A 15,573-nucleotide genomic window follows, 5' to 3' on the forward strand; every position below is an offset into this window, starting at 1 on the left:
GAACAGGATGGAGGTCTGCAGTGTCATTTCCTTGTTTCTGTTTCCCTCTTTTGTTTTCTAAGCTTCCTTCACCTGTTTTCTGAGTGGTGTAGACTGAAGTGTATTGAAAGTCTAATAAGAAGATAGATACCATGCTCAGGTCACGTATTAGGGGGGTTAATGCTTCTAAAGGCTTTACAAGCTACAGCTTAGTACTGTGCTATCTGAACGTGTTGGGGCCTTGTACACGTGATGGCTGTCAGCTCAACACTCAGCAATTCTACAGCTTGAGGAAGATGGAAGCTGGACATTCAAGTGACCATGGAAAAGGATATTCACCACTCCCTTCACTGATGCAGACCTGCAGTAACACTCACAAGCAACCATGTGCTTAGTCCTGTGAAGGAGCTCCCAGAGGAAAAAATGAGTCCACAACACTGGTTTTGCACACAGCAGGTGTATTGCCCCACAGAAAATGGATGTACTCATTCCAGCTTGCAGAGATGAAAAAAGAGCACACTCACTTTTGTCCTGGGCAGAGTTCTTGGCTGCAAGTTTCTTTTTCAGCAAGAAAAAGAACAAAATTCTCAGTAACTCGTGTCACACAGAAAACTTACTCATCTCTTCCCCTTTGTTAACCACATGGCTCTGTAGAACTGTCCCATGTAGAAGAGCAGCAGAGGGGAGGTGTCCCAGACTATAACATCAGCAGAAAGCACCATGGCTCTCTCCCTCAGCAGGCATGCAGACATGAGCAGCTCTGGCCTCTATCACAGGCTCACTGGCACTAGGTGGTTCTTATTTGCAGAGGTCAGTTGGATCTCATGACCTGTGTTAATAACAAAGCTTTGGAAAGAAGCTCAACAGAGACATCATGTTCTTCAGTTCAGATCCATTGTTCTGAATTGAAGGAAAAGAAAAAAAAAAAAACAACTTATAATTCCAAACTTGCTTCTCTCAGAATCCTGAAGTCCCCCCAAAGGGAAAGATAAAACTGACACAGCAAGTTTCACCAAGTTATTTATGTAGTACTGTGGGAGCTGATTAGAGTGATTGACTTCCAACTCATAAACCCACATGCTGACTCTCTCTCTTATCAATTAACTGTATTACTTAGAACTAATAGATTGCTTTCATTTTCAAGGGGCTTAAGAAGACAAATTAATCACCTCAACATGTCTGGAAGGGACAGATGGTTACGAAGTATTAACGTCGCAGTTTCACAGTTGGAAAAGCTCCTGAGAGAGGGAGCTATGGCAGTGTCTGGAAAGCAGCTGGCTCTGTTTGCTGTTTGGGGTCGAGTTCCTGTGTTGCATCTCTGCTCCAAGATTCTGCTTTATCCCAACCTCACTGCATGTTATTTTTCCTCAGCAAACCTACATGATTTTTCTTATTCCATTTGTCATGAGCAGTAACATCCTTCCAGAAGGCCTCTTGCCTCAGCACATCTCCAGAGAGGTCATTACTGCTTTGGATTTAAAAGACTAAATGTCTATCCAATAATGCAATTAGTCCAGCTTGCCCATATTTCTTACTGGCTGTAAGCAGAGAAGTGATCAAGAAGATATATATTCCCCTGTCTGTAGCATGGAGATGCTTTTTTCCCCTCTGAAACATCTTTGGTTACAGCTGAGTACAGAACAGCTGATTACTATTTTCCTTGAGTGATTTATACTCACTGCTGTCTCATGGGATGACAGGCATGGAGCAGTCCTGTTCCACGAGACCTTTTGGCTCAGCTATACAACACAAATTCTTAAGCTACATCTGCAAGGTAGAAAAGTTTACTCTAGAGCAGGGGGTCCTACAGCAAAACTTGTATATGGAGGGGGAGATCTGTGGCCATCCTTCACAGAAAGCTCAGGACTTAAGCTGCAACAGCCAAAAGGTCTCTATGAGCAGCATGCGGCCAAAGGCAAGCAGTCTGCAAACACTACAGACTGAACTGGGGGTGAGAGTGAGCCCACAGCATCTCAGATGCATACCCCCATCCATGCTGCTGTCTCCTCATCAACTTGGGGGAAGCAGGAATCACTGGGAAGTTTGTTACCCAGTGTTAACTGAGCTCCCAGTGAATTTGGTTAGATGGCATTCCCACCTAATCACCAGTCATTAGGCAACCAATCACACATACAACTGTCCAAAGCCATTTCTCAGAACAAATTGCATTTTCAAAAGACCAAACAAGTAAATACAATCATTTTAAAACTAACTGATGTGACACTAAGCAACTTTTTAGTTGTTTTATTATTTTTTTAAATTGACTTAACTATTTCAGTATTTAACTCCACAATCAAGGATTATCTCCAATTACAACTTTGCAATGATAATTAAGCCAGTCAGTGTCAAATGTCTGACAGGTTTTGGCCTCTCCTCCAGGAATAATAACAGTAAATATGGTGATACGTCTCCTTTGTTACTAGAGCAAGATAAATAATTTAGGGTGAAATTAATTATTATAACTCTCAGATATTTAATCAGCATTCTCATGTTAGTAGTATCAGTTCCCTTTAACCTCTGCTGAACCACTTAGCTAAGCATCTCAGCCCATTACCAATCCCATAGCCATAAAGCCTTCTAGAGACATCAGTGAGAGTCTAGGGATTAGATATATCTAAAATACTGCATTATCAGGTGGCTGTTTTCGTACAGCCTGTCTTTCATAGAGAAAGAAGGAGCACTGAGGAAAGAGGGTCAAGCTCCCAGTGTGCCAGTGCAGCCCTTATGGAGGATTTGTGTCAAAGACAACCCCCAGCTGATCAGCTCAAAGCTGTACTTGAACATTCAGACTGGGCAGCAGAGGCATGATGCAATGCAAACATTTTCAAATAGCATCAAGAAAACAATACACCCTGATTTCACCCTAGCTGGACAAGCATCTGTATTGATCACTCAGTTATAAATCTAGTGTAAGTTTTCCCTCTGTTTAAAAGTTGAAATCTGGATCTGGATTTTCCTAAGTTAGAAAATGGTAAAAACCAAAGACAGAATTCTCACATTTACAAGAGTAACACTTGAACAGAAGAATATTTAATATACAAGTGGCTGCATTTAATTATTTTTTAAAAATTTCAGCCCAAATGCAAAGTGAATCTTGTTTCCCCTTTTTTAAAAGGAGCATTCATCATACAAGTGAAACAACTTATTTTATCCATGTGGCTAATAGTCAGATGAGTATTTGGTTGGTTGTTTTTTTTTTTTTTCTCAGGTGTCCATTAATATACCTTGCATTTCAATTCTTACCAAAAGCACAGGAAATCCCCAGACATAAACACTACTTTTATTATCAACAGGAACTCCAATTACTATCCTAAAGACTCACAATAGCTGTATTGAGGGAGCATCCATTTTCCATGAGCAGCAATTCACTGGTGTCTTTTCCCCTTGGTTGTCATTTATTTTTCTCATCCAGGAATGACAATCAGTGTTTCCTACCATAAAAGCAAATCCATACCAATGCATAAACCTTGGGTAATTCACACCAGAGCCCTGTGAAATCTCTGTTGTTCCAGCTTTTAGTGTATACAACAGCCACACCACTCAAGGGACTTCACAGTATTGGTTTAGTCCCTTCAGGCAAACTCTTTCTGACCGGTTTGATACTAGTCCTATTTTATCATCTTCCTAGAAGTAGGGGCTTTGTTTTGGAGGGGTGTTTGTGATAGTCATGGCAGGAAGGAGAACCAGGGTTACTCCACATGTCAAATAGCTTAAAAGTATGGGTTATGATGGTCACAGGAGCAAGGTACACTTGTGATTTTAAAGCTTCAGTTTGAAGTCTTCCAATTCTCCCACACACCCAAACACAAGCTAATGGACAACACAAGGGTTTAGGCCATTATAGTGCTTAAAATTCCCAAAGTGTAGTATTTGAAAAAAGGAAAACAACAACATTTGGTACTGCTTATGTTACTGTGGATCATAAAATAAGCCCATATAGAAACTGTTTTGTTCAATGCTAAATAACAGCAGAAGTGACTTTTTTTTTAGTTACTAATTACCTTCTTTACTTCTAGTAATAAAAGGAAATTTAACATCTAGGATCAATATCAAAACTTGGATGCTCACAGCCATAGAGGCATCCTGAGTAAGGCGTCATATTCCATTTGTTTCGCACATGGTCTGTATAAAACACATTTTGAGTTCAGACTTCACTGAGGCCAAAGTCCCAGAGCCTGAATGAAGCCTCCTGAACTCAAACCATGCTTCACAGGAGCCAGCTCTGCTTAATTCTGCTTTGTCTGGAAATGAAAATTTGATCTTGAACGACTCTATGTTATTAAATTAATGGATCACAGCACATTCCAGGTAGCAGGTTCTCTATTTAAGGATTTTCTTAGGAAGAAGTTCTTCAGTATGAGGCTGGTGAGACTCTGGAATAGGCTGCCCAAGGAGGTTATGGATGTCTCCTCCCTGGGAGCGTTCAAGGCCAGGCTGGATGAGGCCTTGAGCAGCTGAGTGTAGTTGAGAGGCATCCTTGACCATAGCAGGGAGGTTGGAGTAGATATCTCTAAGGTGCCTTCCAGCCTAAGCCATCCTATGATTCTATGATGTGACTATGATATTCTGTGTGAGATTCTAAAGCTGTTCTAAGCACCAGGGGCTCCTGTTCATTTACAAATGCCACGTGAACATTATGTAGACAGCCCACTAACTTACTGGAATAGAACACAAAACTACAAAAGCATGACCACACACATTTAAAGGAAGAATGGATAATTCCATAACAATGAGTTCTCTGATGCTGAACATTTTCCTTTGAGACAGAAGTCAATGTTCCTCCTCTTTCCTCATCAGAAATATTGCACATCCCTAATTTCCCCAAGAAATATTTTCCAAGACATTGACCAAAGGCCACATGTGACACTGGAAATAGTCTCTGCTTCCTTGACACGTCTTTCACTTCTACCAGGCCCTGCACCAGGGCTGCACTACAGTATCAGAAAAGGTTTCTCCCTGTGAAGCTGTTTGCAAAGTTGTTTTGGGAAAAAGAGACTTAAGCTGCCCATATGACCAAGGCACTTGGAACAAATAACCTTGGAGCTGTACTCTGGTGTTGCACTTTCAGCAGACACAAGGTCAGAGCAGGCAGGGAACACAAGAGGAGCAGAGGTTACATGCAAACAGTTGCTAACAGTTGATGCAATAACAAAATAACCACTGCTCAGAATAGGTGCACCAGAAAGAACTCACTGGGAATTGCTTTAAGTACAAGCAAACTAAAACTGCTTATGACTAATCTGAACAGTCTTTTTTTTCATGTATCAAGCATTCAATAAGTAAAATTCACATTACATGAGTCATCTTTGGTAATATTGTACCTTTGTGTCAATCATTTGGTAAACATCAGTTCCAAACATTTAGAGTAGAATTCATCATAGCTACAAACTACTTTGAAAGTTGCAGGAGCATCCTGAAGTTGTACATCAGCTTGTAAAGGGAAGGTGGAGCCTAGGAGTCCTGACATTGCTTCACAGAGTTATGTAGCAAATGTTTAAATTCTCTGTCATGCAGCACTGCACTACCTTGTTATTTTCTCTACAGTTAAAGTGGACTTACAGTCAGCATTAATATAAACTAACAGTAAAATAACTCCCAAAACAATTTAAGGGAGCAAGATTGAAAGGTAAGAACCTAAATCAAAGGAACATTTTCTAACTTTGTTCTCTAACCCTATGTTATTTAAAATATAGGGAACAGTCATCATGATTTTAAAAAGACACGTCATTTAGAAAAGAAGTCTCAGTCCTTACAATATGATTTTAAATTAAAATAGAAGAACTTAAAGTGCTACATTAAATATACTCAAGAGCATCAAGATGAACATGATGTAGCTACAACTTTGCACCCTTTGTTATATGGCCCAGCCATTCCTTGCTTTTCCCACTTATCCTGAAGTAGTGGCTTGTCCAGATGCACTGCGTTAACACTTGAGAGTCCGCATTTATTTACAATTTAAAAGCAGCACAGCTGCCTGTGTCCTACAGCTGTTCTCATTCCACTGCAGTGCTGGAACGAGCACAACAGCTTGGATATCTCAGGGAATGCATCATTGTTCTGAATGGCTTCTTTTTCCCTGCTTTATCAGAAGGTGGCTCCTCATTACTTTTCTCAGGCAGCTGGGCAGGTTCTGTCTGGAATTGTTCTATTTGAATCTCAAGATGTTTTTGAATGGCTAACCCAAGGACTTCTGGATCCACAGATGCCCCATACACTTCCCACGTCATTCCTTCATCATCCCATCTCACTTCACGTACTGGAGATTTGAGGGCTTCCAAGTCTTGCTCTAGGTTCACCTCTGGGAACACATGTGAGTGCCCCTCTGCTGCAGCTGCTGGACTTGTTGCCACAGATTTGCATTCCATGGTTGGAAGAGTTTGTACCTCAGCATCTCTACACTCAAGAGCTGGTTTCAGTCCTTTGGTTAAATCATTCATAGAGGTCATAGTCCACATATCCTTGGTTGTCATTATGGCTGCACTTGGCTGGCTATGAATGCTAACACAGGCAGCTTTTTTTTCTGGAGGAGCTCTCTCCTGCTGGGAACACTGTGGGGCATTTTGCAGTTGTTCTCCAGGAATACTACAGCACTGCAAGACTCTCTTGGCATCCAGGCCTGACTCACTTACTGAAGACACCAGCTTAGGATATGTTAGAATATCTGAAGTAGAAAATGAATGAAAGTAGCCGGGCGTTGCCTGTTCTTTTCCTGACTCACTAACTGAGCACACCAACCGTGGAACAAGTTGTATAGATGGTATAGGCAAGGAATGGCAATAGGCAGGGATGGTGGCATCTACCTTCATGCAAGGGTCCTGCCTTACATTACAGGGCCCTGCAGAATTGTTATGAACTGTCATCACCATGGGAGAGTATGCAGAGTTTGGAAGATTACCATAAGTCAGACCACTGTGAATAATGCCAGTGGCTTGACTGAAAACTGTCCTGTTTGAGAAATCATTTTCAGGCATGTGGGGTCCTAGAACAGCAGTATGAAACATTCCTGGATCTGTGTAAATAGTAGTGTTTTGAGGAACACTACTGCTGTCAAAGCTATTTGTAGGTACTTTTTGGTCTCTGGGTAGAACTGGGAAATGAGTGACAAGGTTTTGATAGTGAGATGTATTTTCATTTGTCTCTGATCCACATCTCTGTGTTTGAATAGACATCCCAACCATTGGTGGGCCGTGCCTGCAGCTAGGAATGCTCAGACTGGAGTGAGTAGCACTGGTTTCTATGTGAGTGACACAAGTCTGCTGTTTGCAGCTGCAAGTTAGGTCTGAGTGGCTTCTCTGAAGGGCAGTTCCTGGTTCTTCCATTTTACACATGCTTTGCTGGCTAGCAATGCAGGCTGAAGAAACATTCTCAACAGTACTGCTCTTCACACACATTTTGGTGTCCCCTGCTTCCCAGGATGCTGTGGAGTGCTCAGTGGTAAGAAAATGGTTTGTAGTCTTAGTTCTGCTCCGTGAATTGCCATTGACTGACTGGTCGCTTATGGTTTGAACCATCGATCCAAGTCCCATCATCTCAGGTTGTGAGAAGGACCATTCAGGACTTGCCCCGTTCCTTGCATCACTCTTGTTCCTCAGGGTATGGCAGATGGTGCTACTATGGCTTTTCTTCAGCTCCTGTTTGTTGCTTTGCCTTTCCTCTAAACTTGATTGTTCAGTACAGACCAGATTTGAGGAGCTCTTTGACAGGGGGTGACTGTTGACATCCAAGAGTCTGTGACAAGCAGAACTTGGTGAATCGTCATGAGTGTGGAGATGGTGGCTGTCAGCTGACATGGCAAAAAAAGAGAGATCTGCAAGAAAGGGTGGAGAAGAATAAAAAAATTTAAGAAGAAAATAAAGGCATTAGAAACCAGAATGGATTTTGACGTTCTACCTGTGCTTCTTGTTTGCACAGTTATCAAATATTTTTTTTTAAAGTAGTATTATACTGCAATCACTGTGTAGTCAGCATGGTCAGTTTCCATTCCCTGAATTAGATTCAGAATTTATTGAAATTCTGGGTTTTGTTTGGTTGTTTTGGGGGGGGTTGTCTGTGGGTTTTGTTGTTGTTGTTGTTGGTTTGGTTTGTGGGTTTTGGTGAGGTTTTATTGGTGGTTTTTTGTTTGTTTCCAAAGTGTGGGGGGGATCTTGTTTTCAACTTTGTAACAATAGCAACTACAACATTGCCAAGTGTTATCTTCCCTGAATTTACTGGAGCTATTCTTGGGACATCCAGAGATGTCATATAACTTATACAAAGATAAAAGAGGTCTTTAAACAAGATAATTTTTCACCAGTGTGTTCATTAAGCCAACAATGTTAACTGCATTGTCAAAACAAAACTGTTCAGTTTTTAGTGTCTCGACACTGGGATTTCAGAAATTATCCAATCAGTGCTGGAGAGTTAACCCTCTTCCCCTCCCCATCCTAACAAGCTTCTTTGGATTTAATTTCACAAGATGATCAGTAATAACTAAACTATTGCAGTTCTGCTCTTTAAGTTCAGTCACTTCCATTGTTAGCAAACACCTATTTCTACTGGTTACTATAGTATCCTGTATGTTGTTAACATTTGTGTTAGCACTTCCACATCTAAGAAAGATGTAATTGAAGATTTTTCAATCTAACCAGGCTTAGTGATCTATTTTTGTGCTTGAATCAGACCTTCCACTGACTGAATACACACATTCCTTTGGTATCACAGAGGTCTTATAACAGCTATACAACAAAATTATTTTAATATGCTCATACATCTGTATCTATCCACACACACACATATGAATATATCTCTTTCCTAGAAAAGCCCATTTTGTTGAACAGAAAAATCTAAAGCATTTATTCATTGCCTTCAGGTCAAGCACTACTGGGTCTGTGCCTCCCTAGCAGGACTCCTACAGAAACCTTCACAATTTCATGTCAACTGTATCACCAAAATAAAACCAAATGTGTGGAACACGAAAAGTGGACAAAAGCACTCTGTAAACGTAACAGCAAAGTTCACTCATAACACCAAGAGACCAGTGGCTGCAAGGGCTAACATTCAAACCTATCAGTGAGAAGCTTTTAATAAGTGATCCTTCTCATAAGATATTTACAAGCACAAAGAGTCATCTACCAAAATAACTGAGTACACCTTTTGTTCCATCCACAAACCAAGAGCTCTGCTGCTAGTCCAGACATCAATCAGTGCTAACATTGTAATTCCATTTTCATTGTTAACTTCAGCAAGTTCAGGCTGTAATTTCCCCATGGCCATTTTCCACAATGAAATTAAATTGAACAAGACAATATCAAAAACTCATATTTGCAATCACTTCTTTGAGAAGCTTCTCCTTGTGGGTTGTGTAGTAGGGGCTTGCAACTGGCAGCAGTATCCTCTAGCATTAGGGTTCGTTCAGATTTGGACTGAATGCAGAAGAAAGGCAGTTTCCTGTCTGTCACATGCACTTGTTCAGTTAGAATTAAACTCACTACAGACTTCCCTTGCACCAAGCCTGCTCTATATGCCAAGCTGCCTCTCTGGCCTGTGGAACTCCACAGGCTGGTGGCATCTATAGACAACACAAAACCATCTTGTCCTTCAGGAATGGAATTTCACATTCCTGGATTACAGGCACTGCTGAGTGCAGCTGCAGTCACAAGTACCCATTCCTTGGCAGGCTGGCTTTGTGTTTTTCAAAAGCCCTCACAAAATCTCACTGCACACTTAGAAAGGAAGCAAGAACCAGAAAAGTGACAGTTTTAAAACACTTATCTCCTCCATCATGTTTTCTGTCCTGCAGCCACTTACACATGTGGGTGTAGTCTGCCACATAGAGTTCAAAGGAGTCAATAGGATTAAATGCCATAGCACAGCTGTCTGCAAGGTGCAGAGCTTACATTTAATCAGTTTAAAAGATAACACCTACAAAGGCTCTCACACATAGTAGGATGAAACAACACTTACTAATGGAAATCCTCAGTCACAAATAGTGAGTTCTCAGTTGAAAGGAAGTTTCAAACATATCCTGTAACAGATGACAGAAGGCTGTGTAAACTACATCAGCTTGCTGACTTGGATTATTTTTTTCTTAAACTAGCTTAGCTCTCTCAAGATCAGTTCATCAATCCAGTCACACTGATCACTAACATCAGCAGGAGGAAGAAACAGAAGACCACTCCCCCCTCCAGAAACACAAACCTACTAGTGGCGTAAACCCAGAGCAACCCTACACATGTGGGGCCCTTCTTCCTAAGCCTTTGGAAAAGGCATGGAATTCCATACTCACCTCCCCAGACTCTACATTTCACATCAGCAATGGTGGCACTGGTTCCCCAGGGTACACAAGAATTCTTACCTGTACACACACACCCCAACAGAGGGGAGACAACAGTGCATGCACACACACTACAGGTGCTGTCCTTCTGCCATGTGAGCTGGTGCAGACTGCATCCAAGTGATGAATTCTGAAAAGGGACAGGAAGCAGAAATGGCTGGAAGGCGATGCCAACACACACACCAGGGAGGCACTAGGACAGGTATTGAGAATGGTGTGATAATACTTAAAAACCAACCCCAAAACTCCAAATCATGGAGCTCCCAAAACATGGAACTCCTCTAATTTTAGAGTGATGCAATGCCCTCATATTTTGTGAATCAGCTAATCAGGAACGGATTATCCATGTGAAACTTGGCTATAAACACAGCTGATTTAGTGGGTACTTAGGGACCTGAAACAACTCTCTTACGCATGTTGGGTGAAGAAGACTGCTTTGGTTAACTTTGCTTTTTAAAAAGTAAACAAAAAAATTATAGGAAAATTATTTTACTCAAAAATATATATAGCAGATTCTGAGATGATTTAAGAGATTTTTGTTTGGAAAAATCACAGAAAATCTGCACCTGAATAGAGAAGAAAGCAAGCTGGAACTTTGAGGCAGATACTCTGCTATGAATATATAGAAAATTCTTAGACAGGCAGAGAAAGGATTAGGATAGAAATGGAATTAACATCCACTATTTTTGGCTGAGCTTCAGATAGCTTATGAGGGGATCTAGGCTGCTTTCACTAATTCCACTGAACTACTTTAAAGCAACAAATGTATATTTTGCTATGACTTACGATTAAAGTTGTGACCTAATTAATATACTTACAAATTTAGTCTCCGAATATTAAAACCATGTATGTTAGCAACTGAAAGAGATTCCCTGGTCCATTAACTATGATTCCAAATTTTTTGGATATTTTTGTATTCTGTGCATGCATTTTTAATTGCAATTTTGAGAACAAACAAATAAAAAAGTGGAATAATTCCTTACAGTCACATCAGTATATAGAGCAAGCTTTCATGTAGCATAATAATACCACATACTGTTTCAGTATGATGATATTTTGCTCCTGTATTATGTATTTGCTAGGGATTGCTTGATTTCCTGCACTGGCAGTCTTCCAAAGAGTGATATGATAAAAGAGACATTCACAAACCAACTCATAGTTTTCATTATGAGGGCAGTAACATGGGATATTGACATAAGATGTGTTGATTACAAAAGAAATCCAACCATGCTTGCATTTCCTCCAACCGGCAAAGAAAGAAACTACAAAAAACAAATCCCCCCACAAAACCAAGAGAACTACTCGATCTTTTGTCTTAGGAAAGAAGACTTGCTGTCTCAAGCACAAACCTGCACCATAACTCAGCAAGTTACATGACTCTGTACTCTTTCAGAAGTGCTCTGTTACTACAGTAACTAAACATACTGTGGTACAGTATGAATTGCCTACACATAGAACAATACAAGTCAGTTGCAGAACTTGGGAAGAGACAAAATAAATTTAATGTTGGGTTGGTTTCTTTTTCCTGTTTTGTGGGGGGATTTGTCTGCTTTGTGGTGTTGGTTTTGTTTGTTGTTATTGGGGGGTTTGTTTGGTTTTGGTTGTTTGGGGTTTTGTTGGTTTTTTTCCTTTATATAACTGTAATGGTCAACCCACAAATCACAGAATCATAGAATGGCTTAGGTTGGAAGGGACCTTAGAGATCATCTACTCTAACCTCCCTGCCATGGGCAGGGACACCTCTCAACTAGACTCAGCTGCTCAAGGCCTCAGCTGACCTTCTCTTGAACACTCTCAGGGAGGAGGCATCCACAACTAACTGATGGGCACAAGCACTTTTTGAAGACACACACCTTTAGGGGGTTGCAAGGTCCTTGCCCCAGAACTCACTCCTTCATTTGCATCACTCTGGTCCCACTATGCATTAGCACTTGGTAACTTGTATGACAATCAGCTTCATAAGACAAGCACAGAGTATCTGCAGGAGCAGCAAACTCCAAGACACACACATCTGTGTTTTATACAGGGAGAATAGCTTGATTTCAATTAACATCACAGATTTATTTGAATAGAAGGATGCTAATGTGGCTCTTAACTCTAAACTTACTACAAACACCATGGTTATAAGTTTGAAAAGGCAAGAGCAGTTAAAATGACAAAAGTTTAATTACAACCTCAGGGGCAGCTGTCACTTAGACCTAAACACCACTGACACCTAGCTGGGACAAGACAGAATACAGAGAAATAACTAAATTTCTGCCTAAACAGCCAAGTTACCTTGGGTACAAGAGGCAATGCAGCATATTCACACTGTGTTCTCTTCAGGCCTGGTATTTTAAGCTATGTGTCTTCCTTACTGGCATTTTTGACTGAACTTCTAAGGTAGATGTTTACCATGGTAAAATGACATAAAAAGGAACATAAATGTTTTATTAGATAATTTCTTGCAGAGCTGTACTCATTTTAAAAGGGCTTATACCAGCAAAACAAAAAAAGATGGAGTATGGTCATGTCTAAATATATTTTCCTTCTTGCCCACACTGGAAATTACCAGTAACTTGCATAAGATAAGAAGGATCTGTTTTGTGCTTACACAAAGATTAAGATGCTAATATTATGAGACTTGATGGCCTCTCCCTAACTCTTCTGAAACAGCCCATTAAGAGTAATCACTAACATCTACTGTTGGGTGCGGGGTGCGGGGGACTCAAACCAGTTGAAAGGCATTGGCAAAACAGGATTAGCCATGGTAAAAAGCTTAGAGATTCAAGTGTCTGGGATTAGGGGATTTTGGTGTTTTTAATTGTTACTTTATTTTGGTGAAATATAAAAGAAAGGAAGAAATAGAGGAGTTACAGTAGGGGAATAGGTTTCACTCATCAAGGAACTTCAAGGAATTTCTCTAAATTCTGTAAATACAAGTCTATCAATGCAACTAGATTAATATAGAGTCATGTTGAGGCCCCAATTACTTAACCTTTAATCCATCATCTTTCCTTAGTCTTTCCATTTTGTAATACAACTATAAATTAACCATATCTTTTTCAGTTGAATCTGCTAATTCTCTCTTGTAAATATTTTGGGTCATTTTATATTCCCAAATATCAGACAGATCTATGGGACAGACTGATCTACAAACACTATCAGATACTCACAACAGACAAGCGCACACTGCGTATGTCAATGAGTTGGATTATTTTTCAGTTGTCCATCACTAGAAGTGCTGTTGACAGTGCTGCATGTCACCAGGGCCACTTGTAGGAAGAGGAGCACATTTGACAGCCTAGAAAACATGAGAACAGAAGAGTTATGACACTCAGTGTGCTGCACAGCAAAAGTACAGATCACATGTGGTTTATGCATGTATAAGATGACTTTTCTTGCATTTCTGTTAATTATAATTTTGTTTGCCAGGCTTTTCTAAAAGACTTTGTCTCTTGCCCATCTGAAGCAGAGAACACTGGCCAGACATCTCTGTGTTAATTGGCAAAAAGATGAAAAGTAAAAAGTCTTCTTTTTACTAAGTATCAATGAACCTCAGCTATCTCCTTACTGAGGACCTCTTCCCCCAGGTGCTGGAGTTGCCATGGGCAGTCTAGTTATTAGTGACCTCACCAGAGGTAATAAAATAGTTGTCTTGTCAGAAAGAGAACAGATTCAAACATTCACTGATACATTCACCTTGAGGTGACAAGGCCGTTATGCCCATAATTATCCCAACAGCATAAGACAGTCATGAGAGAGGGACAAGCATTCACTTCCAAGGGACAGCCCACAGGTCTGGTAAGAGTCAGCCAGGAACACAGAACTGGGAACTCTAAATTCTAGAATGGAAAAAGGCTAAAATGAGGGTGTTCTGAGAGAAGAGCCTGAGAAGGATGATCTAAAAGGAGACTCAAGTCAACTTCAATTGAATCCCCAGGCAGAAGAATGGACATTGGGCTGTAAATAAGTCTTTGGGAAACCAGAGAGGGATACACTCTATCGCAAGGGAAGCATGTGTTGGGATGGAGTCCTGATGCCTTACATGCTGCATTGTTCAGCTATGTGTCCTCTTCACCACTTCATTTAATCATCTGTGTCCAAAATTCAAAGATCTCTTAGGATGATCTCTAAGGTCCCTTACAACCTGCTGTATCTTCATGCACACAGACCTACTCTGCTGTACCTGGTGCCTTACAATGCACCAAACAGCTAAAACATGAGATGTAGTACAGTCATATTTGTTGCTCAGTGTTATTATTAGAGAGCTCACTTCTTTAAAACTCTGGTCTTAAGTCAGAAGACTTAAAACATTTTCATTACAAATGGAATATGCTGATATACCCATGGAATCAGCTGTTTCCAACAGCCGGGGCTTTAAAAAAAAATAAAAAAAAACAATCAAGCAACCCATCTCCTATTACGACAGCAGGCAACATTGACCTAGAATCATAGTGAACACTGTGTGCCTCCACAACTGGTACATTAGTAGAATTGCCTTTCTGTTTAAGCAGAACAGAATTAAGCAAAATGAAACTGTTAATTCTGCTGCCAGGTTTATGCTGTTCAGAACTGCTGGCTACTAATATCCACTGGCAGTACCAAAGAAACACATTTCATTATTTCATAATTAATCTGTAATGCACAAAATTTAGAGTGACTTATCCACATTTGGGTTTATTTCAGAGACAGGCACTACCGAATCTTTTCCTCTTTACAACACAGAATCAAATCCTCTTGCAACACATGTATCGATTTGGAAGGGATAGGGTCAGGCTGGTGTTGAATGACTCATCCTCATCAGAATTCCTGTTTGGGGTCTGTTCTTTGATCTTGAACAGGCTACCCACAAAGCCAACCCACTGACCAGGAACTCTGCAAAAACACATGGCCATAGCTTGCTCAGCAAGCTGCTCATCAGAGGCTCAAACCTGCAAACTTTGTGAAATGCAGTTGCCTGTGAAACATCACCAACTTAAAACTCATACAGAAAACCAAAAGCCCACTTTAACCTGCTTCCAGCCTCACAGCAGAGGAGTACAGCTATATATCAATGCAATCTCCAGAAGAGGACAGCAGTTTGCATGTCCAAACTCCACCCAAAATGGCCAAGTGATTCTACTTGTAAATTCATCTTTTTAGTAGAAAATATTCAAGTCATCATTTTTGTTGCTTGCTACAAAGCTTAACAGCAACAGTTGGAGGGAAGATAAGAACTCAGCTTGGCTTAGCATCCCTGCCCAGCAGGTATTTGAGCTTTAACTTCAGGAGCAGTTAGTTACTTTTGAATACAAGGGCAA

At 40.5% G+C, this 15,573-nt stretch overlaps 1 protein-coding gene across 1 annotated transcript; it reads right to left on the minus strand.

The window, feature by feature from the left end:
• Positions 1 to 5,972: 5,972 nt before the first annotated feature.
• GPRIN2 (G protein regulated inducer of neurite outgrowth 2) lies at positions 5,973 to 7,769 on the minus strand. Its single transcript, XM_054382656.1, has one exon. The coding sequence runs from the start codon at positions 7,767 to 7,769 to the stop codon at positions 5,973 to 5,975; it is 1,797 nt and encodes a 598-aa protein (XP_054238631.1).
• Positions 7,770 to 15,573: the final 7,804 nt, after the last annotated feature.

The sequence above is a fragment of the Indicator indicator genome, chromosome 7 (assembly GCF_027791375.1).
Source record: "Indicator indicator isolate 239-I01 chromosome 7, UM_Iind_1.1, whole genome shotgun sequence".
NCBI classification, from domain to species: Eukaryota; Metazoa; Chordata; class Aves; order Piciformes; family Indicatoridae; genus Indicator; species Indicator indicator.